General features: G+C 44.1%; 1 protein-coding gene across 1 annotated transcript in view; it reads left to right on the forward strand.

The window, feature by feature from the left end:
• Oseg2 (intraflagellar transport protein Oseg2) overlaps positions 1-24,994 on the forward strand; it is a 90,819-nt gene that overhangs the window by 22,702 nt on the left and 43,123 nt on the right. Inside the window, exons 7-23 of the mRNA XM_037414793.2 lie at positions 94-311; positions 839-962; positions 2,751-2,846; positions 3,318-3,479; positions 3,575-3,628; positions 3,852-3,955; positions 4,092-4,186; positions 8,019-8,131; positions 12,837-12,902; positions 13,238-13,339; positions 13,868-14,004; positions 14,855-15,047; positions 15,104-15,196; positions 15,825-15,902; positions 15,991-16,071; positions 16,959-17,205; positions 24,242-24,362. Coding sequence (XP_037270690.2) covers positions 94-311; positions 839-962; positions 2,751-2,846; positions 3,318-3,479; positions 3,575-3,628; positions 3,852-3,955; positions 4,092-4,186; positions 8,019-8,131; positions 12,837-12,902; positions 13,238-13,339; positions 13,868-14,004; positions 14,855-15,047; positions 15,104-15,196; positions 15,825-15,902; positions 15,991-16,071; positions 16,959-17,205; positions 24,242-24,362 — 2,084 coding nt within the window. The remainder of the gene's footprint in view (positions 1-93; positions 312-838; positions 963-2,750; positions 2,847-3,317; positions 3,480-3,574; positions 3,629-3,851; positions 3,956-4,091; positions 4,187-8,018; positions 8,132-12,836; positions 12,903-13,237; positions 13,340-13,867; positions 14,005-14,854; positions 15,048-15,103; positions 15,197-15,824; positions 15,903-15,990; positions 16,072-16,958; positions 17,206-24,241; positions 24,363-24,994) is intronic.

Below are 24,994 nucleotides of genomic sequence, written 5' to 3' on the forward strand. Positions count from 1 at the left end.
TTCAGCACAACAATTATCAACGAATGAATTATTGTAATGAGTAATCGAAAAGAAATGAAGTGCACACTGCTTCGCCCTCCGGCGGGGTCACAGGGCAAAGTGCTGACGCACCCATGCCCACCGTATGCGCTGTGCTGGACGGAGCAGTCCATCATGGCGGCTGGCTGCGACAAACGTATTGTGTTCTACGCTCCCCGGGAGGGTCGTGTGCAGCAGCAGTTCGACTACAGCCGGCAACCAGACGAGCACGAGTTCGCCGCGGCAGCATGCAGCCCCGGGGGACACGCCCTGGCTGTCGGCAGCTATGACAGGTGGGATCTATTTCGCATGCACAATAGGTGAACAGGTTGCTCCACCTTAACGTCCCTCTATACGCTTATACAGGGACGTTAGGTCGACATAGTGCACAAGGTATTCTGCGTCTCCGACACCTCTTGCGCCCAGGCTGGGGGTCAGTCCTTGCAAGCGTTGCCATCCACCGCCTTTTCCCGGAGAATTATCCTCCCAGCAACGAATTTTAATTGCTTGATAGCTAAGTATAGCCCGCTCTCCATCAAACCAGAAGCCCTTCAAAAAATTAAAAACGAGACACAAAATTTAAAGCTGCTTTTTTTTTTGTTTGAAAACGCACTGTAGGGCACGAAATTTCTGAATTGTTACTGGTTACTTTAAGTTATGACATTCCGCAAATGCTTATTTAGCTCGGCTTTATAATGTAAAATGACTTACGCTCCTTCTGAAGACAAGTGACAAAATATTATATTTGACTATTTAGTAATAACATGCGACAATAAGATAATGTTATAAAGCTCCTACTCAGCTCCTCGCGGCTTCGCAGAGTCCGTGTGTTCACGTGGAGCAGCAACAAACGAGCCTGGGACGAGGCGAAGCCGAAGGAGCTGCAGAACGCTTACACCATATCCAGCCTCGCTTGGAAGCGAGACGGATCAAGGCTCGCCGTGGTAAGAACAGTGCACTCTTTGCGTCAGTTTAGTGGGCGTGCCTGATTGCCGCGTAGGTGCTATCGGGCGTGATTTCTCGTTTGTATCTCTAGAGCCCCCCTCTCTTACTTTTTGTATACACGTTGTTTGAAGAAATGTGTTCTATATTCTTAAAAAATAAGGAAAATGCGTTATTTTATTGTTGTCTTCACAGTTGTTTCTTTTGTAGCATCAGACCTCTTAAGAAGGTTGAAGATATCATTTGGACAGTAATTAGGAAAGTTAAATGATTTGAATTTTAATTATTGGAGTTAGGCTGTTAAGTCAATTGACATAATTGAAGTCCTTCATGTGAAAAACCTATGGGAGCTTTGAGATTTTTGAAAAGTGGCCTCTAGTAATAACTGCGATTAATAAATTTTTCGCAATTCTGCGGTGAAACCGAAACGCGAAAAAGTGCAACGGAAATGACGAAGCGTTGTTATATTAACCATTAACCGAATTCGTTGCGTGGGTGTGTGGGCGGTGCTCGCAATCACAGCGCACATAATTATATATATATATATATATATATATATATATATATATATATATATATATATATATATATATATATATATATATATATATATATATATATGTGTGTGTGTGTGTGTGTGTGTGTGTGTGTGTTAATGAATTGGAAATGTAAAGCACTGTACCCCAGCAACCACGTTTTTGAACAGTGACGTCCCTGTAGTCATCTGCTTGTTGCTGTCATCGGTCCTTTGGTTTCGGTTTCGCCGCAGAATCTGGATTATTTGATTCATTCGTACTTATTACTAAAGGCTGCTTTTCTTAAATCTCAAAGCGGCAATTGGTTTTGTGTATCAAGGACTTCGATTCTCCCATTTGGTTTAACTGTAGAAATTCGTTAGTTAAGAAGGTAATTACTTAACTTCACTAATTACTGTTCCGAGTGATATCTTCAAACTTCTTAATATACCTGCCACTACAGAGAAAGCAACTGTGAAGATAGGGAGCAAGTAACGTCTTTTGCTGGATTTTACAATATTTACACATTTCTTGAAACATCCTGTATGTAAATATGAATGAAAACAAAAGCACCATGAAGGCTGGTGAAGCCGGCCACGGCGGAAAGGGAAAGCGTTTTTTGTTGTTGTTGCTTATATTATTAAGACTGAAAGCTTTATCAGAGAGAAAGCTGTAAGACTGTATACAGTGTTCTCCAAATACTTCCATGCACATAAATGCAGGAATCAATGCATATAATTTTGGCAATATATTCTTATGAAATGCACACCGCTCTTGGAAGCATGTTTATTCGTAGCACTGCTAGTGCGTGGATGATAGTTCGGTCTTGGTATTTATTAAATCTTGTATTCTGTTTTATAGTTGCTCGAGCTTACGCGTGTATGCGAGTTTCTCTGTGAAGTGATCAGAAGTGTTCGTTTTTTACCCAGCAATTTTCTGGGGTTAGCATGACATATGCTCCGCGGGGTGCCGCAGAGCTTGCAGTTTTTGGCTGGCCTAGTCAGGTGACGAAAAATAAATATATTACTGCACGCATAGGTTCGCTTATCTACGGCGGTTATTTTGTTCCTCGCGTGCCCGTATGTTACGCATGAACATTGAAATAAATTAATCGTCGTGTTGATGCACTTATCATGGGAAAAAATTGTCGCAAATTGGACACAAACGTCCTTTCGCTCCTTGTAGAATTCGTCAGCATTGTGCGTAATGATCGATACTGACGCCATGTCTCTTTCACACTGAGCGAAGCCAAGTAATGATACCCGCAACTCGCAGGGAACGCTCTGCGGCGCCATTCTGAATTATGATTGCAGCCTACGCAAGACACTCTACAACAACAAATTTGAAATCACCTTTGTGGGGCCGAGTCAGGTTAGTAGACGCTTCTCACGCTTAACGGGCTTTATTAACAGCGCTTCAATCTAAAGCAAAATATTTCATGCATATGCAAGAAATAGTGTGTTCTTGGGTAAAATATTTGATGCTACAACGCCACACGTAGTAAGTGCATCGTCTACTCACCAAGTGTTACATTGATTATTCTTGTCTCTACAATAGTCAGTTTAAGGCTTATTGAAATGGCTGTGAATGAAAACTCAGTGCCGAAAGAAAGGACCCACATTGCATATCAATGTGCTCAGCAGCAATGTCGTTTGCATTTGCATTCATAATAAGTGCACTCTATTATTTCACACTTTGCTGGAACGACTTCTAATGTTGTCTCGGGCACTTAGACGTTCACACAACCAACGTTGTACACAAAAGAGCAGTTTGTTTTATTACGTTCGATTTTAAACTTCACTTTAAACTGTACAGTATACACATTGCGATTGCGTCGCGCAGGCCCTGATTGTGAACCTGGCGACGAAAACGAAGAGCACGCTCAAGTCGCAGTACGGTCACGAGATTCAGGATATAAAAATCCTGGGCAGAGATCGCTACCTGGTGGCGTACACGGCGGCCACGCTGTTGCTCGGCGATTTGCTCCAGGACAAGTTCTGTGAGGTGCGGGTAGACCTATCTTGTTCGCGCGTTTTTTTTTTTCATTTATCATATGTGTTTTGTAGTGATTCGCTTTAATTTTTGTATTCTTACTGCAGGTCTTTTGGGAAGGAACCTCGAGGAACGAGAAGTTTTACTTTGAAACCGAAAATGTACGAGAAAACCTATTTGCATTTACGCGAAGCGCACACACACGATGCTAGAAATGCAGGTTGTAAAATGGTACAGGAGTAATTTGCCTGGTCTTATATATGCCTGAAAGTATTTAAAAAGATATATTAATTAGCAGTCAGAACTAATTGCTTGAACTATAGGACTTAACAGTTATGGAGTACTTTCTCTTTCTACTCCCCCCCCCCCACCCCCTTGTCACAGGTATGCATGATTTTCAATGCTGGTGAACTGTCCCTGGTAGAGTATGGTCACAACGAGATCCTTGGTTCGGTGCGCACAGAATTCATGAATCCTCATTTGCTAAGGTGCGTTGCCCGAATAAAAAACAACACTGCGCTTCTTAAGTTCATTGTCACTTTTTAAATAATCGACAACTAAGCATATATTACGGTTGATTACATTGCCTAACAAGTTTCTGCATGTTTTCTTTTTCTTATTAAGTGTGCGTCTGAACGAACGAAGACGACCAGGACAACAAGAGCCTGCGGACAACAAGAAGCTAGCCTATTTAATTGACTTGAAAACGATATTTGTTGGTAAGAAAGTGCTTCCTCTAAGTTCATGCTTGCATATCTATGGCCATAGAACGTTCAAGTGCTCACATTTACTCACGCTCGCCCGCGACAGGAAAACGAATTTCTGACATACTGAAGCTACACTGTAACAATAATTTGTGCTGAAAGTAGATGTTAGAATTGCGTAACCACATTACCATATTAACCAAGTTAGATGAGTCTTGCATAACCACAGCTACAAAACGCACGTGACGATTACATGACGCGATTCGCAGCGTACACTGCCACTACACTTTCGTTTCGTGTGGGGTCGTTCACTGTATAAAGAAGTTGCTGCGTATAGGCGGCGCACGTCCATTGGTTTTAGCGTGCAGAGATTTGCATGCAACATTGGTAAGAAATACGAATGAAAAAAAATGGCAGCATATCGACGGAGTGAATGATTGAGAGTGGGGCGAAGCATCCGTCCGTCCATTCATTCTTGCTTCCGTCCGTTCATGCGTTCGTCTGTGTGACCGTCCGTGCATCCATTCGCCCGTCCGTACGTGCGTCTGTTCGTGCGTCCGTCCCTGCGTTCGTCCATGCATCTGCCCCTGCGTCCATCCATGCGTCCATCCGCCGGTGCAGCCATTCGTGAGTCCGTCAATGCATCTGTCTGTGTGTCCGTTCGTCCATCTATTCAACACTCCAAGTACCACCATCTCACATCTTTTCATCATATATTCCGCATATGCACCACCATCCAGCGGACATTCCAAGGACTAAACGAGAGGTGGCACACGCACACTTTCTTACGGCTTGCGCTTTTTGTCTACTGCCCACCTTTAACCACCTCGAGTTCGTGGTATATACTAGTTTACTGTATTCGTGGCACAGCGGCCCAACGCTCGCTAAACCTTTCTAAAACCAAGGAGGTTATGTCCAGCGAGTATAACGTAGCAACCTTTTCTTCTCAGATAGTGCTCAATGTACATGCCAATGGGTGCTAAGGGGGAATGAGAGACAGGAGAATTCGGCTTTTAGTTAACGCGCACACTGCGAATTTTTTATTGTTCAACAACGCACAGAAGAAATCACTCACCGGCACCACCTTGGAGCTCAAAATGTAAGACTGGTTACACACTACGACTACTACTACGACTACGAGGGACGAACGGGTGCCGCTATAAGGAGCTTCGCCCCTAAAAAGTCGGATACGCAGACAGATATAAGGTTTGTAGCTGAGCGGGTTCACCCCAAGCAGTTGAACCGAGGCAGCACTTCACGGGAATGTGAAGTGAGGGCCAAACTGGAACTGTCGCCTCACTGCTGATGTGCACGCTCAGAATGTGCGAAAGCATATAATCAAGTAGACGTATTAAGAGTGTACAGGGGAAGTCAGTTTTATTGCCTCTAAATGTATTATCCTTGAAATGGTCACCAGAGAAGCTACGGGCCTCTTGAATGAAAAATTCATATCAGCGGTCTCTATTGGATTCGATTTATCAATCAATACGTGGAAGTTGGTCGATAATCGACGCAAAATCTCCAGGATCCGTCTTTCTTTTTAACGAGAATTACTGGAGCTGCGCATGGATATATATATATATATATATATATATATATATATATATATATATATATATATATATATATATATATATATATATATATATATATATATATATAATGAGGTTAGACATCTTCAAAATTGTAGTTTCTGAGTTTAATTTTTTGTTGTTTTACAGCTTCATTGAACAGGCGGTCTTTTGCAGAGAGGGGAGCTAATGGTATATTTATCCACTGCAATGTAAACATGTGGACTTAGTTGGAGCATGCCAGAATGCCTTTCAGCACTGATAATTGCACTTAACGGTGGATAATTACTTACATCCCATATGATTCACAACTGTGAATGTGTCTGGAGCATATATTGTTCATTTTCCGAAGCATATTTATCGTACTTCATGTCTAGAGATTCTGACTAATCAACACAGGCGCTCATACAGGTGTCCGTTGTACAAACTTCCAGGCGTTTTTTGCTCGTCCAGCTTCTACCTTCGTATCTGTTTAAAGATAAAATATTTTATATAAATGTATATGAAGTTGGTGACAAGCTAAGTGCGTAAATTAGTGCGTGCCTGCTAAGTGACGTACGCAACGAAATAGGTGAATCGCCTTTAGGTGATATCAGACCATTGCTTGTAAGATCGAGCTCTTCGCTTGACTGAAGCTACTTGTAATGGTTTACAGCGCTTGGTATAGTTGCTTCTCCAAGCTCGTATATTAACGACGTGCGCGTGTCCCTAATGCTCAGGAAGTTGTCGCGAGGGCTCTTTTGCGTTTCGTACCACTTCATTTATCCATAAAAATGGATTCCGAACTTCAGACTTTCAATAAAATTAGAGGATCCTTGTACACCCGAGTCCGTTGTTTGTTCGACTTGATGAAAAGTGCTCCAAAATATGTGCATTTCTTCTATTTACAAAGGGTCTGCAATCTTGTATAAACCTATTTCTTTTGCACACTTCTGCACTACAGTGCTGATAGAGTACAGACAGTTACCTGCATGAGTGAACTGCATTTCATCAAAGTTTTTTGGAAGTTCACAACACCTTCCAAAAAGATCAAAGTTTTTGGAAGGTGTTGTGAACTAGTAAAAGCCGTGTTCTCCAAGTTTTATTTCACTTTCTGAACTTTCGTGTAACTATTTTTCTCACCAACTGGTAAGTTTAATAATATACTTCTAGGTATGTGGTCGAATATTCTATTTCCGCCGACAAATACTCTACTCTTCATTCTTTTATTAGTAATTTTTTTTCCTCCTAGCTGTCCATAAACCTGTCTTCGTATATCGTCGGAATGCACCCTTTTTTCGTTGGCATTGTCTTCAATGAAAAATTCTACGACCTCCAGCTAGGAATTTCAATTTACTTTAATGTCCGTAAGTTTCATACCTGATGAAAATCTGTCGGCAACAGTTCTTCCATTTTCTTCATAAACTTTGAACAAATATTTTCCAATTGTTGAGCAGGAAACTCCTCTTCACTCTTACACTGGTCATTCAATGTAGGTATAGTAGGGCTAGCTTCGATTAATTGCTGCACACCAGTTTCAAAGCCCCGTTCAGTGCGTCAGTGGTCCAGTCGTCAGTCATGTTTATCATGACTCAGCATTAGGCAAAACAGACCAAACTCCACTTACTGTGGCACCCACCTATATATATGCTTCAACGGGCATCCCCCACTTGCCAAGTAGTTGGGACATCGCGACGGCTAATTGACCCCTTATCTAAGTAAACCCTTCAGTTCTAAAGCTCTAAGCTGGAACGCCACCTCGAAGAGCCACCTCCTACTTTTACTGTGACGACTGGACGAATAGAAGCGCACTACCCTATCGCAGCTAGAAGCCCGATCCATTTATTCCACTTTTTATTCCTTGTCTTAAGCTGAGCATTACCCGTCAGTGTAGTGTGATGCAGTAGTTAAATGATGCTCTACTGCTGATTAGAAGGTCGCGGGATCGAGTCCCAGGCGCGGTGGCCGCATCTCGATGGAGGGGAAAAACTACACGGCCATGTACTTCATTTAGGCACACGGTAAAGAGCCCCAAGAGGTTCAAATTAATCCTGAGTCTTAAGCTACAGCGCATCTGACAATCATTTTGTAGTTTTGGGACAAAAGCTGATTTTGAAAATAAACGTATCTCATCTTTACGCAATTCAACATGTAATTTATTAAAACATAGTCCAGGGATTCTAAACAGCACAGCACGAATTGCGTTGATTGCTCATTCTTTCTGCCTATATTTGCGGTAGCCTGCTTACGGGATGTCATCACTCAACTCGTTGTACGCAACGGGTGTGTATGTGCAGTGGACCTGGTGACGGGCATGACGCTGGCTCAGGTACCGCACGACTCCAAGATCGACTGGCTCGAGTTGAACGAGACCGGACAGAAGCTCCTCTTTCGGGACAGACGGCAACGAGTGGGTGCGATTTGTCCCCTGTTTTGTAGCCAAAGTGATAGCTAATCGCGCATTACTCAAAACAGTATGATCGTGGAAGCCTAACAGACTGCGACATTATTGTAAAAAATCGAATTCACCATCCAAGTACTCTAAGTGAATTAATTGTTGGGCCAGTTCGTCGGGTATAACTGGCTGAGACATGTTAACGCAAAAGAAAAAAATGACAACACAAGAAAAAAGACGAAGATTTGTATGTTTGTTTGTAGCCCAGAATCCATGGTACATACCCACTCTGTGGAATAGGCCAAGAAAACATATAGTATCGTATGGATGATAACTGCACTATTGCTTACAAAAAAAACAAACAAAAAAGATGTAGAAGGAAGGCAGTATATTAAAAAAAACAAAGAGAGTGCGAACAAAAACAACAAGAAATGAGACACTAATTTAGTAACTATACCTTGATTTTGGGCGCCGACCAGACAGTTGAGTTTGCCGAACCCGACTAATTTGGGATGTATGTCTCATAATTATCCACATTTCGAAAATTACTTCCTGACCCCAATTTTTTAGTATTTGTCAAAGTGGGCCTTATGTTGAAATACGTTTATAGTCTTGAATGAAATTACATACCACATTGAAAACATCCCTGTGGCTATTCACCAAAACGGAGGCACCAAAATTTAGAACATTTTCGGTGGTTAAGTTTAAACCTAGCTTCGCAAATGGAGTAGCTAGAAGTCTTTTCCTAATTACTGCGTAGCTACGACATGATACAAAATGATGTTCAATGGTTTCTGATTCTTCGCAGAACGAACAAAGAGGGGAGAGTGTGAGACCAGCTCTGTGTAAATAAAAATTTAATGGGGGAACACGGTCCCGGAATCTGGAGATAATAACTTCAAGTTTTTTTGACGGACTCCACTGAGATTTCTATGGAAAGTTGATGTGCTGATAATCTGTCCATTTTGTGTTCTTTTCCAAACTATCTGTAAGCATAGGCAATTTTCTATATCTAACCCCTGCTATGTATTCCAACTCTGGAAGTACCGAAACTAATGGTCCATCAAGTGATGCTCGCGCCAAGGCCTCTGCCAGTTCATATAATTGTAATCCGCAGTGGCCTGGGACCCACTCTAATTTCAGGAGTTTTGAATGTGGTAGTGCTAATGTGCGGAACGCTGCTAGGGCACTAGATTGTTCTGAGATTGTCAGAGCTGCACACACCGATAGTGAATCAGTTAAGATGATTGCACTGGTTTCGGTTGTAGGAAGCTTTCGAAGTGCTAAAATAATAGCTACTAGCTCGGCTTCAAAAATAGGAGTGAAATCTAGAAGCCTCACTGAGAAAGACCAGTCGAGAAAATCGTAGGCAAATCCTACACCTGCCTTTTCATTGTTCACTGAGCAGCATCTGTAGCTATTACATTATTTGTTTCTGCATGAACCAGGTAGTATTTTAGTGTATTGGTCAAAAATCAGAGAGATTGCAACTTGGCTTGTGGGGGGAAGATTTGATCATACTCTATCCTAATGTTGAGGGTTGAGGAATTTGTTTCAATTACCGTGTTAATGTCTACATTTGTGCAATCTAGTTTCTTTTTAACAAAAGATTATCTGAGGTGTATGAAATCTGGCCAATCTACAAGAAAGAAGGAGTCAGGGTCGCTTGTAAAGGCGTATTTTGATCTTCGCACCGGTAAACTGTAGAGCGTTAAGAAGGTTTGAACCGTTAAAATGCGGAATCAAAAGAGGAGTGTTGGCAATCACGCTTCGTGATGCAATACATTATTCGCCACGAACCTGGGAAGTCCCAGGCATATTCGCAAGGCTTCTCGCTCTAACATTACTATAGAGGTTTAATTAAATAACCAGCTGCCTCCGAGAGCAATACACACCCGAATTCCAATATTGGTCGCATGTACATTTTATACATTATTAACATCAAGTCTCTGCGCAGCCCGTATTTTCTTTTGCTTAGCCTACATAATAAACTCAACGCCCGTTGAGTCTTTGCTGTTATATATTGTATGTGTTGGCTGCAATTAAGTTTTCCATTAATAATTATTCCTAAGTACTTGACTGAATCTAATTGTGAAATAGGTGTCTGATTATATAATATAGAAATTGAAATTGAATCTGCTATTGTAAACACCAAAAGCGCACTTTTACTGATGTTTAACTATAATGAAATTGATTGCAACCAAATTTCTTGAGTATTAATATATCTTCGCAGTTTTTGGTCAGATTTTGCCTCACTCAGAAATCTCAGATTTTGCCTCACTTGTCGAGTGCGCAGACACAGCATTTTGCGAAACCGTACTTATATCTATCTGCACTTTATAGACTTGTGCCATTTGGTTCTTTATGATAAGCGAGAGAGACTCACACAGGGTGGTAGCAAGGCGTAGCATAGCCTTATCCACAGCCTTTTAGATCGTGTCCGCCATTGACAGGGAAAGTTATGCTTCTATTGTTATGTTATGGCGGGCTGCTGCACCAGCATACCCTTGAATTCTGGCCAGAATTGCAGCAATGACATCCTTTCGGGAGCATCGTCTTCTGTCTACGATTGCAAGAATGTGGATTTCACGTGCCTCGGCTGAGCGATTTGGGTTATCATGACAATGTGCTTCATGGCAAAGACAGCACTTTTGTTCATTACTCTCACAGTCATTTGAGTTGTGCGCCTAACCACAAACTTTGCATCTAGGTACTGACCTGCATCCTTTCAATGGGTGCCCATAACGCCAACACCTATTACACTCTAGGGACGAAGTGATGGCGGCTCCACTCTGCATATTAAAGGCCACACCTTGATTTCGGTTGGGCGATTCGACCCGGCCAATGTCCCAATCACGGACTCAGTTGGGAGCTTGTTCTTATCCACAACTCGACTACATCTATAAACCGCTACCTCTCCTACTTCTGAAAACATATATAGTATCTCAGTTGGAGTCAAGTTGACATCGACGCCCCGAATGAGGCCTTTGGCGCAAGCTTGGTGAGGTGGAATCAATGTGCTCACCGGGTTGGCAGCGAACACCGAGCATTTCAGCAGGTCTTGAACACCGAGCTGGTCAGACGAGAAGCCGAGAATGCCTCCTTCGCCGAACTGTCGGGCCTCTGTGATGTTTTGATAGTGGGATGTAACGGCTACCAGATCATTTTCGGATTCTTCATCCGTATGATACCTTCGTTGCTTGGGACTAATGCCACAGGCACGGATGAGATGCGATTGCGTAGAAACAAGTCGACTGGTAATTCCTGTGGAAAAAGAGAAGCAGACCAGAAGAAAGCCCCTGGTCCAGGAGATGAAAACGGTAGCTGTCTGGCCTTATTATCCAAAAATACTCTTGCTAATCAACTAAGACCCTATCAGAACGCCTATCAAGAATAAATTCAATCACAACTACTAAATCCTTGGCCAAACCCTCAGAGCAGGCAAACGGCAGGCGTCCACAACCTACTTGCTTCTTCTTCTTCTTCTTCTTCTTCTTCTTCTTCTTCTTCTTCTTCTTCTTCTTCTTCTTCTTCTTCTTCTTCTTCTTCTTCTTCTTCTTCTTCTTCTTCTTCTCCTTCTTCTTCTTCTTCTTCTTCTTCTTCTTCTTCTTCTTCTTCTTCTTCTTCTTCTTCTTCTTCTTCTTCTTCTTCTTCTTCTTTTTTTCTTCTTCTTAGAGTCTCATGGTGTATGAATCTTATTTCAAATTCTTTTGTCAGACATAGTATTTCAAACAATTTTCAGGACCCGGAAATATTGTTGAGTGTTCCCGAACGACTTTATTGATAAAATTATTTAAGGCCTACTGCCACAGCGAAAGGCTACATAACTAGTGTTACATGCAAAACTGATAGTTAATATGACATGCTCGAAAATATGGAGCTCGAAAAGTTATCACCAACTCTGAATCATAAAGGATTATCACTAGAGAATAGACCTTCACTCTTTCTAATTTTTTGCGGTTTCTATAGATGTCCTTACAGGTGTACTATAAATGTTTTTGAAAAGTGGGAGGAACTGTGGCAGAAGAAGGAAAACTATGTAATCAGTGTCATATCTCATGCGCTATAGCCATGGTCCTTCTGATGTAAATGAATTTTCAACATGTCAAACTTACTGTATCCTCAGTACAATATTGTTTCTTCTACCTCAGGAGCTAACTGCTCCTCTGACACTTTTGTTGCCATTTGAATGGACTGGGCATAGAAAATAAAATTACATGAGACGCCGCAGCTGGTGCAACAGCAGTACAACATATGACCCAGAAGCGAGTACCCGGCAGCATCAAGTGAATGTTTATTGATATGTGAGGTTTAACGTCCCAAAATTACCAGATTATTATTAGAGACGTCGTAGTGGAGGGCTCTGGAAATTTATACCACCTGGGGTTCTTTAACCTGCACCCAAATCTGAGCACTAGGGCCTACAGCATTTTGCCTGCATCTAAAATGCAGCCGCTGCAGCTGGGATTCGATCCCGTGACCTGCGGGTCAGCAGCAAAGTACCTTAACCACTAGATCACTGTGGCGGAGGATCAAATGAATGTTGTACAGAGGATTTGAATAGCCATAGTCTACCAATAGGCATTATAATTCGTCTGCAAATGAATGTATTGTGGTGGTGATAATAGCAGCTGCGATACCATTGCGTTTTCCTTTTTTCCGATTGACCTGCAGAATATTGTACATTACATGCAGTTAGTTTTTTCTGTTTCTATTCCAGCTCAGCCTGTTCGACATCGCGTCACAAGACAAAGTAACACTTCTGAATAACTGCACGTTTGTACAGGTGAGCGTCGCTGCTTCACTGTTGCTGTACTTTGCTTATTCGCCTAAGAAAGATAAAATGAGTGTTGATATTTTCAGACTCTGTAGCTCAAGGCTCCTGAAAGCATGCTGTTGCAGGCAGCCTTTGTACGCAGGTCCTAATATAAGCGTGCTGAAATAAAGCCACAAGAAGAACGGTTTTGAAGGTTCAGTTCAGAGAGCACGCTGGACGCTTGATGGAGGGCTGAATATACTGTTTTTTCAAAGCTGTTAAGTGCTCATTGTATCCGGAGAGTAGTGCACATAGCAGGCGAGCTCACTGCCCAAACGCGCATTGGCCACACATGCGCCCCGCAGTGGGTTCCGGACAGCGACGTGGTGGTGGCTCAAGGCCGTAATGTCGTCTATGTCTGGTACAACGTGGATGCCCCTGAGAGAACCACCACCATTCCTATCAAGGTACGTCATGCACGCGACTGCCCTCGAGTCCGTCTATAATCATCTCCGAATTGGCATTTCAACAGCGCGTGGGCCTCTTGACTCCGAACTTACGTCCTGTTGCACAGAAAATCACTACAATAATTTTAGATTACTCGAATGCTTACCTTTAAACGAGTTCGCATGAAAAGCAAGTGGAAGTGTGGAAGTATAGACCTGTTTCTACGTTTATTGCTGAAGTATCTCGTGCCAATAATAACGCTATAAGTTTGATAAACTAAAGAGTATCGTATCTCAGAAGAAGCTGCCAGGAGTGGAAGGTGTCGGTACATGTCGCATTCCCCCAAGAAACATGCGGCGTGTATATGCGCCAATATAAAGGCGGCATTGGCAAAAGACTCAGTATTTGCTTTTCTGAGTTTAAAGGAAATACCTAGATTACACTATTTGGAGGAAAAACATGCAGTTGCCGTGAAGCCACTAAAGAGAATTGAGACAAATGGTTTTATTTTATGTATGTGCTTTGCCTTCTTTTTTGCAACTGTTTAGGGTGAAGTAGTAGATATTGAACGTGAGGATGGAAAGACTGAAGTCATTGTCAACGAAGGTCTCACAACAGTCGGCTACCCGCTGAAAGAAGGTCTCATCGAATTTGGCACAGCAATCACTGATGGCGACTTCGGTCGGTGAGGCTTCCCCTTTGAGTCTCATGTCGCCATTATTTCGGCAGTCAAATTTCTGTTTGCGCATTAAGTTTCCCTTTAATCTTCATAGTAAGTACCTCACAGAAGACAGCAGCGGAAATTTCATCAGAGAATCGCAATCTTTATCCTTGTGCTTAGACTCACCGCTTAATTTCTGACCAAAGTATGCAACACACGCACTTGAACGTCTTCATAAATATTTCAATTCTTCACTTTGTTAAAAAAGTCAGCTAAACTCAAATTTTATTGTTACCAACAATCTAAGAACGTAGTAACGTGGTCAGGACCATCACCATGAACTCGTAAAGCTAAATTCTCGCTCCATAATTCTCGTTCCCTCTAACCGCCAAATTAAGTTTTCCTTCATTCATTAATATCTCTACTTTTTTTAAAAGTGTCTTTCTTGACCAGACGCTCATGCCCCAATACCACCCTCTGCTTGCTTCTTTGTACACTTGAACTTAATGTGCGCGGTAACGTTTACAACTGCCTTCAACACGACATTGAGTCTGCCGTTGAAAGGTCCCATGCATGGTTAGAATATTCTGCTCCTGCCTCCAAAGCGAATACACCCCAACACCTTCTGTGTTCTCTCCCAGTTAAGCTCTCTCCTTCAAAACAAAAGGCACTCAGGACGATAGGCTGCAAGCTGGCTAACTTGAAAATATAAGTGATGAACGATGAACAGCGCGTTTTACACGTCGTTACAGTATCTGGTGAAATGTCTCAGTATTTAGTCAGGCAAGCCTAATGAAATAAAATACATCCGTCAATGAGCAAGGCGTAACTGACGTGTGCCGAGCCGGCAAACAGTTCTCATCCACGTGTGCAGAGCAGTGGCTTACCTGGAAAGCCTTGAGCTCACAGAGGAGACCGAAACCATGTGGCGCACACTAGGACAGATGGCGCTCGAGGAGCGCCTCGTGGCCGTGGCCGAGCGCTCGTATGCCGCTCTGGGCGACCTTGCCAAAGCGCGCTTCCTGGCGCACGTCATGCGCCTCCAGGAAGAGGCCGCAAAAGCCACGGTGCGTGTACCACATGACTGCTGTATACGAGGTGACACTCGTAACTCCCTCTGCAGGGTCAGGACGGCCACGACCACTACGAAGTGAGGGCGAGGATCGCCATGCTGGATAAGCAGTTCAAGCTCGCCGAAAACATCTACCTTGAGCAGGTAGGAGGTTGGGCAGTTCCAAAGTCTTAGCTGAAGCCATGACCAATACTGCTTGGCTGAGGCCGATAGAGCACCACGAGTTAAAGAAGGGTGCATGCTTTGTTGGCGTGCTCCGTATAGTGTATGGAGTTGATCAATATGTGGAAGTTGGGCAGTTCCAAACTCTTAGCTGAAGCCATGACCAATGCTGCTTGGCTGAGGCCGATAGAGCACCACGAGTGAATGAATGGTGCACGATTTGTTGGCGCGCTCCGTATAATGTATTGAGTTGATCAATGTGAACATGCGATATAGAGCAACAAGTTTGCTTACGTATTGAGTTGGACCTGGGAATCATACGTCTGGCAGTGAGAAGCAGAACGAGGGCAAATCACAGCAACACCGAGGCTCAGTTTTCGCACAGCAGTCGACTGACATAAAAAGCATTCAGCTCTCAGGGCTTGTAAAGCAGTGTTATGGGCTTTATGTCGTTAGTTTTTTGTAGATATCACTCAAACAATGTGGAACTGTATAAAGTTCGTATTGCAAGTGTATCCCATGCATCTTGTAGAGGCTATCGTGAGAACGCTGACTTGGGTATTATGCTATGTCGGCATCCGTCATCGTTTTCTCTTTTTGTCATGTACAGAATAAAGTTGAAGAGGCAATGGAGATGTACAAAAATATGCACAAGTGGGACGAGATGATCCAGCTGGCCGAAGCAAGAGTAAGGATAGTCTTGGCTACCCTGTCTAGCGACGAACACTCACACAAAGTTTTCCTCCTTTTTTTAATCAACCGCACATGTTACGCAGAATTATCTCAACGTCGACAAACTCCGAGATGACTATTTTGAGTGGCTTTTGAATAACGGCATGGAAGGAAAAGCAGCCGAGGTAAGTGGGCTTCTTTCCTCTTTCTCATATTATCAAAACATGTATTGTTTCGAACTCAATATGCAGAACTAAGTGGTACCACGAGTTGCCAACAACGAGAGCGTCATTTCATGAGTAAATTTTTTGTCATAAACTGCAATCATTTTTTGTTGTTAGCGCAATTTTACTCTCTATTTTTATTCCTACATCGGCTAGGAATGTTGTGACCAACACTCAGCCAGACAGAAATATAAAACACGCTTGAAGCGTGGGGTGCTTCGCGATAATTTTATGACGAAAAGTGGTTTGTGACAACAAAAAAATCGTGATACTCAGTACCTTCATGATGAATTGTTTTGCAAGGGCAGTCCGCATAATGTCGTTGTACAAGTAGTGTAGGGGGCATTCTTGTACTGAAAACGCAGCAAACATGAATAATGCTCTGTACGATAATCATCATAAACCTATGGCATGCTGATTCTTAGTGAAAACACTGTTTACTTTGCACATTTCAATAATGGATCATGATTTCTTCGTATCTTCAACATACCCATCCCTTGGGGTCGACATTTGTGGAATGACGTTCAATGGAGACAAGTTGCTTGTCTTCGTGATCAGCAGCGTGACGCCGTAGCCACTAAGCCACCGTGGTTGGTGACTTTAAATATAGAAAAAAAGGCAGTGTGCACAGCTCTAATAAAACAAAAAAGCAGGCATTGTATTACAAGTAAAAAAAAATGCGCTGCATAATTCTCTGTGAAAAATGATAGATCCCATATCACGCTAAAAAGCAATTCTGTTTGCCCGGACATACTGAAGGTGTGCAAGTAGCTATGTACTTCACGTAAAAAATAATAAAATGTTAAAACAATAAACATTTTTATCTTGACCCGACGTGGTACTTGCAGTTGAAGGAGAAAGAGGGCAACGTGGAAGAGGCAGTGTCGCTGTACCTGAAGTCCGGTCTCCCGGCCAAGGCTGCTCTGGTTCTGCGCTCTGTGCCGGGAATCGGGCAGCAGCGGCACCTGGCCGAACGCGTCATCGCGGCGCTTACCCAGTCCGAGCTGTACGAGTACGCTGGCAGCCTCCACGAGCAGCTCGGCGAGCACGCTAAGGCTCTACAGTGCTACCGTGCGGGACACCACTACGCAAAAGGTGCGCTCGGCGTTCTGTGCGAAAACAGCACACGCGTTATACGGTCGTTCACCGGATCCGCGCCAGGGTCTCGCACCAAAGCTAAACAAATAAACGAATGCACTTTTTTGGGACGCTACCGTATTCCCGAGTTCGAACGAAACGGAGAGAGAAGTATGCCGAACAAATTAAGATCGTAGTCTAGGCGTAATGATACCTGTGTTAGCAAGAAATCAGTCATTATATATTGAAATCAAATAAAGACAATGCTGTTTTTATAACAGTGAATAGCCAGCATTCGCCAACGTTTCTCAATAGTAAAACAGCACTAGCCGGCATTAGCCATCATTTACCTAACACTACTGCAAAGACTGGCAAACAAGACAACTACAGAATAACAGGCGCAGACGCCCCCAGCGCTGTCTCTCATAATTGTTGAGAGTAAGCATTATATATGTGCAATTTGTTCCGTTATCCCGTTGTTCTTTGCGCTGTTCTTTGAAGTATGTACAACCAATAAAGTTCAACCATCCGTGCTTTCAGAAAACCTAACACTAGCCAGCTTTATCTAATGTTGCTTCCAGCAACAGCTATTTATTACGGACACCCTGAACTAATTATGGTAAGTTCGCTACTAACTTCTCAGCCACACAACTCTGGAACTTATTACCATGCCATACTAAGACTCTCTCTAATTTCCACACATTCACGTTTAACCTTCAATCTTATTTTCACTCAGCATAATAATTTCATCATCACCACTTTTTAGCCGTTTTTTATAATCAAATCATGCTAGTGTTTTGCTTCTTTTGTTACAATGATTAGTTTGTGTTCATATTTGCTAGCGTTTTTCCTTATGGGAAGTTCACAGTCTGTCGACTACGGGACCTTGCTCTGTATCTGTATAATCCCCACTTTTAACTACCATTTTTGTGCACATAAATGATTTACTTATGGATTGACTGATGAATGAATGAATTATTTATTTATTTGGTTACTTGGTTGATTGATAGACAGATTGACTGATTGATTGAAGTAGGACACCACTGGTCGCCACTCGATCACCAGTCACAGCAACAACAAGAAGCCACGTCTAATCGCCACTGCCCCCCCCCCCCTGCTATATGCCTCACGTGAGGTGGCGTGCGCATTCTCCCAGCGCCATCCATTAGAGGATCAACATAGCACTCAGCGCCCACTACATATTTCCTCCCGGAATAGTTATATGTTCAACCTGCGCGGTGGTTTCATGGCACGACTAGAACGCGTACGCTTAGGTTCACCACGCTGAGGCGCACTTGCTTGCAGAGGCAGACTCTGCACTTCAGGTGAGGCAGGTATCTTCACAGACGGCGCAGGTGATGCGCACGAAGTACTGAGAGATGATGCTTCCGGCACTGAGGTCGAGGCTGATGCTCTTGGCGGACTTGATGGCATGGTTCCATGCGTCGGGGATGAAGCCGTTGCTGCGTGTCCTTAGACATTTTAGTCACCTACAAACGGCACCAGATGGCAATGGTTCCTCTGGACAACGCCACTTGAAGTCTAGACCACGTACGACCTTGGTCGCTGAGCTGGGCTGAGGACACGACCGCTGCAACCTAAATCCTTTATCCACACGTCCTCCCCCTTACTGAGAGGAATCAGAGGAGTAGCACTGTGACGGCGATTGTAGTCTGTCGCCTGTTGCAACTTCAGTGCAGTATTCTGTGCTTGAAATTCCTCGTGATTTGGTAAGGCCTGAAGAAGTCGTTCAGGCAGAACAGGAAGACGAGTTTGTAGTCTCCTTCCCATGAGTAACTGAGCAGGAGAGACGCCCTGAACTGCAGGTGCATCTCGGTATGCAAATATAGCGAGGTACAAAGGTACAAAGTATAGCGAGGTACGGATCCGGGCTTTTCTTCAGCAAATCTTTCACGGTATGCACCATGCGCTCTGCCTCTTCATTACTCTGAGGGTATCGAGGGCTGCTGGTCTCGTGGCATAATCGATACGCCGTTGCAATTCGGCAAACTCCTTGGACGAGAATTAAGGTTCATTGTCCGTCCGTACAACATCTGGTATTCAAAAACGAGCAAAGCAACTCTTGACCGCAGCAACGACCACTTTTGCTGACGAAGTTCCGAGTGTGACTACTTTTGGAAATCTGGAATATTAGTCAACGATGAGGACGTAGTCGTGTCCTACCAACTAGAACAAGTCGATTCCCAAGCGTTGCCATGGTCGTTGTGGTGTTAGCGTTGGTGTCAGTGGCTCAGAACGCAAGGCTCGGGTCTCAGGACACATAGAACATTGAGCCGCAAGGTCCTCGATGGGCTGGTTGCAATGGGGCTACCAAACGCACTCGCGGGAGCTCTATTGACTGCGGCGGACATCTCGATGTCTTTCGTGCAACAGTGCGAGAATGTCCTAGCGTTGAGCTGACGGGATTACAATGCGGCGATCCATTAAGAGTAAGCCATCCTACACACTCAGTCTTTCGCGCTCCTTCCGGTATGGTGCTAAATGGGTCGGAGCTCTCTTATTAGACGGCCAGCCTTTCTCACAATAAATCATAGTAGAAAAATACTCGCTATCTTGAGTTTGAAAATAACGGATCTCGTCCAGCTGATTCGCCAGTTGTGGAAGTAGATTCTTGAGGATTTCCCCTATATAGACTTCCAAGCTGCTGACTGCTTTGGAAGCTGGCAAGTCGCAGGGTGCTCTTGATAGTGTGTCGGCTGTGGCTAGCAGTTTTCCAGAAACATACCTGACGGAGAACTGATAGCGCATCAGTTTGATCCGCATACATTGAATTCGAGGTGGCAAGACGTCTAGATTGTTGCTTGACAGGAGAGCTACAAGCAAAAGATGATCGGATTCGACCTCAAAGCTTAGTCCACGTCGGTATTAGTCGAACCTGGTGACAGCTCATGTGACAGCCAGAGACTCCTTTTCCGTTTGACTGTAGCGTATTTCTGTAGTAGTGAGAGATCTGGAAGCAGAGTCAACTGCATGTCGAATTCCTGACGGTTGATCTTGGAGTAGAACGGCGCCAAGGCCATGAAAGCTTGTGTCAGCCGATACTATAGTTAGGTAATGGGGATTGTACATAGCCATACATGTGTCGGAGCTTAGCAAAGACTTTATCTTCTTGAACGCTTGCTCTTGGTTGTAACTCCAGCTCCACGCGTTGTTCTTGCTGAGGAGTGCACGAATAGGTGCGTAGATCTCAGACAGGTTTGAAATGAATCGAGCCATATGGTTTACCATTCCAAATAATCATTGATTGATTGATATGTGGGGCTTAACGTCCCAAAACCACCATATGATTATGAGAGAGGCCGTAGTGGAGGGCTCCGGAAATTTCGACCACCTGGGGTTCTTTAACGTGCACCCAAATCTGAGCACACAGGCCTACAACATTTCCGCCTCCATCAGAAATGCAGCCGCCGCAGCCGGGATTCGAACCCGCGACGTGCGGGTCAGCAGCCGAGTACCTTAGCCACTAGACCACCGCGGCGGGGCATTCCAAATAATCAGCGAACACCACTAACATCGATTGGTGGTGGGAGATCCATGATCATCTTAACTTTGTCCGGGTCTGGACTAATTTCTTTCTGGCTGATGACAACTCCTAAGAACTTGACAGAAGAGACTCTGAACTGACACTTCTTATAATAAGAGTTAAACACTCTTGATTAAAACGCGCCAAGACGTCAGGTAGACGCTGGTCATGCTCATGACAGTTCATACCAAAGACGAGTATGTCGTCTATCATGTAGACGACTCCTGTGATGCTTTCGAGCAGTCTCGACATGAAGCATCGGAAATACTCGGGTGCTGTCGCAATGCCAAAGGGAAGATGCTTGTAGCAATAGCAGCCAAGAGGTGTGATGAATTTCATCAGTTTTTCGCTCTCACTGGTTAGTTTGATTTCGTAGAAGCTGGATCTTGCATCGAGCTTGGGAGAAATTTGTGCCCCACCAAGCTGGCCTAAGATGGCTTCCACTGTTGACAGAATGTAGCGTTCCCGCCGGACAATCTCGTTAAGCTTCGTCAAGTCGACATAAAGCCTGTACCCGCCCGACGGCTTAGCCACGACGACGAGGCCTGAACAAGATGTGGTAGGTGTGTCAACCTTGCGAATGAGTCCTTGGGTTTCCATTTCATCTAATTCCTTCTTCACCTGCTCGAGCAGAGGAAGAGGTATTCATCCGAGAACACATAATGAAAAGGGACGATCATCTTGAGCGACGAAATTGTGGTATTCTGCTTGCACTTCCCAAGCCCACGAAAAACTTTTGATTGGGGTGACGGAATACTATCCCCAGAGTCCAAAAACCGAACGATGCCCAAGTCTTCGATTGCCGGTAATCACACAAGGTGTGTCGTCTGGTTCTTGATAACATACAGCTTTGCACAGACACGTTGTTACGCCACTGCAAGGTAGCAGCGAAAGATCCCACAACGTGCAACCTTTGATTTCCAGGACCAAATACCTCGGCGTCTACTTTATCCAAAACAGTACGTAATGCCGGAAAAGAGTCCTGAGTCTATCTTTGGCTCCAGAGTCTATGTTTAAGTGTGCGAGGTGGCCATTAACGTGAATGTCGGTATATCGTGCCCGACGCGTACTGAGCGCGTGAAGTTCAACTGAGCTTAACAGCTTTTTCCGATGCTTGGCCTGGCAAACAGCAATTAAGTGACCTTGCTCCTTTCAGAAATTGCATGTGGCCTTGCGAGCTCGGCATTCTTTTTGAGAGTGGTGATCATGGCTGCAGTTATTGCTAGTAGACATAGTTGACTGCACCTACTTGCTGCGACGCGATGACGCATTCTTCGTGCGTTGCGCCACGTCCACGTTTAAGCTGTCGAAGGCCATGCTCTCACTGGGAGTTTCGCAGAATAGACGCTCTTTTTCGGCTTCTTCGGGAACACGCGCTTGGCACAACGCTTCCTCGGCTGTAAATTTCGCACATCGGCACAACTGATCCAATAGCTTCTCATTCCACAATGCAACGACAAACTTGTCTCGCACAAGGTGATCTTCGATCTAGGCGTTGTTGTACCCACAACGCTTGACAAGATTCCTAAGCGCGGTAAAAAATTCATCAACTGACTCCCCATGTTGTTGTACTCGGTGATGAAATCGGCGGTTCTCATAAATCTCGTTGATAGGGTGGACAAGATGCGAAGTGAGCTTTGCCTTGACTTCCACAAATCGGCCCATTTCCAGAGCAGACAGTCCTAGCGACGACAAGACGCTACGTGCTTGGGAACCCATGCAACATAATAGAGTTCGCACCTGCCCCTCGTCGGTGGCTGTGTTGATTCCGGCCGCGAAGGAGTAATCTTCGTACCTCGTTATCCATGTTGTCCATTCTCCTGGGCCGGTGAAGTTGAAAGGCGATGGAGGGTGAAGTCCCGACGTACCGACGTGAATGAGGGTGAGTTGGGAAGGCCCGGCGTCTGTGCCGGTTGTCTCGTTCATGAGCTGGGAAGGCCCACGCCTGTACCGGTTGTCTCGTCCATAACTCCGCGTTGGACACCCACTTCTGACACCATATTCAGAGACGCCGAGTAAGACACGAGCACGGCTCATAGCAACAACAAGAAGCCCCGTTTATTCGCTACTGCCACCCTGCTATATACCCCACGTGAGGTGGCGTGCGCATACTCCCAGCGCCATCTATTAGAGGATCAACATATTACTCAGCGTCCACTACATAGTGTGGGGACACAAACATTAAGACACACTCTATCATATAAAAAAAGCTTGCATGCGAAGGTCGGCCATCCTTTTCCGAAGCTTTTAAAGGGCTTTTCGCCAAGTTATTGTAAACGAACAAGTGGGATGTGCTTATCCCGCGGTGGTTATAATGTCTGTTAATCATCAGACACCATTACCACCTGAATAATAATAATATGTGGAGTTAACGTCCCAAAACCACCATATAATTATGAGAAACGCCGTAGTGAAAGGCTCCGGAAATTTCGACCACCTGGAGTTTTTTAACCATTACCACCTGAAACCCCCGTTTCAAACTGTATTACAATGTTTCAAACTGTGCTCTCGCCAAACGCCTGCTTGGCGAGAGCACAGTCAGAACTGAAAAAAGTCACCTTAAAGCAGTAAGAGTATACCAATTGATGAGAAGATACAATTACTGCACAAGGTGAATAAGTGGTCAATCCAATCAAGGTGATTTAATCGTATTAAAAGGTGAATAAACGTGAATAATGTGAATTAAGTTAACTACGGGATGATCAAGCGTGAATTAATAGTGAATCAAATGTTGAAGTAAACTGAAGAGAGAGATAATAAAATGAGGGTAGGGCAGAGAGTTTAACCAGAAATTGGAGGATTCTGTTTGCTATCCTGCTCTAAGGGAAGGGAGAATGGGGAAGAAAGATGGGAAAGAAGGCGAAGAGCGAAATAGACGTGCGAAAAAAAAAGTGAGCTGGGGTGCTACAGATTGTTCAATATGCCGCTACCACGCAAAATGTTCAATAAGGCCTTCACTGATTTTCTCTTCGTAGGCAGATCATGTCACATTTCAAGCGCTGACTGTTCTGACAAGGGTCTGTCGTCAAAGCGAGCTAACACAGCAGCTAGCTGCTGCCTTTGCACGCTGTAACGAGGGCAGTGACAGAGAACATGCTCTATCGTTTCATCGCTGCCACAATGATCGCAAGCAGCACCGTGAATGAAAGGAAAAACGAGCATGAATCAACATATTTACGACCAATTCTCTGCGTGTAGAACCAGTGGTGAAGTCCGGAGGAACGAAAAATAACAATATGTAGTAACAATCTGGTCGATTGAGAACATCACAGCAGCTTGATTAGTGTCACGTGAGACTATAGGGTTTTTGTCTGTACCTTCGTAAACGTTAGCGAAAGATATGGTAAATCTTTTTTTGTGTATGTGGTGTATAGTATCGCAGATATTTCTGCGAACAAATAGTAGAGTGCCTGTGGCTGTGTTTTCATGTTCCTGTACATGCTACTACCAGGTTTATTTCTTCTCTTTGTACATAATATTGGTGTTCCTCTCTTTTACCTTTGTTTACAGCCGTGGAACTGTCTCGGCAACGGAACCCCATCGACGTGGTTGCTCTTGAAGAAGAGTGGGGCGAGTACTTGGTTTCGCAGAGGCAGCTGGACGCCGCCATCAACCATTTTATCGAGGCAGGGTGGGTGATGGGCGTGGTGCCACCGAGATGTCGTCCCTTCACCTGAAAAAATTGAGACGAGCTCTCGAAAGAATGGTGGGGAAAATAGACTCGTTAATTTTAAAGCGTATCTTCATTCATGTGTATTTCAGAGGGAAGCATCGCCGACCATAGGCACGCGCAAAGTTCCCATTCAGGGGGGGGGGGGGGGGGGGGTTGTCGCAGGTTTGTCTCTATTATGCCAAGATATGTGACTGACTTTGCACCCCCTTCTTTACTATGTCAATGCATGGGGCTGACTTTGCGCCTCCCCCCCCCCCCCCTTCAGCCCGTTCGTGCGCCATGTCACTTACCATCTAACTAAAGAAAGCTATCATTTCTCTTCTCCTGTTTTCGCACTTCGTACGTTTCGCTGTAGTTATAATACTGATCAACCTATCAGAAACTGGAATATTAAGAGAGCAAAACGCTGTAACGCTTATAACTGGTGTCCTTACTACACATTTACACATTGTAGCCACCGATAGAAAAGAAGCTCTTTAAACTTATATGCGAAATAGGAACGTCCAGTATTTTTGAAAATCGAATAGTGCTGCACTATAATTTAGGTTTTATTGGCCATGGAGTTCATTCGGTGCCGACCGTAACAGGAT

Source organism: Rhipicephalus microplus, chromosome X, assembly GCF_043290135.1.
Source record: "Rhipicephalus microplus isolate Deutch F79 chromosome X, USDA_Rmic, whole genome shotgun sequence".
In the NCBI taxonomy this organism is placed as follows: domain Eukaryota; kingdom Metazoa; phylum Arthropoda; class Arachnida; order Ixodida; family Ixodidae; genus Rhipicephalus; species Rhipicephalus microplus.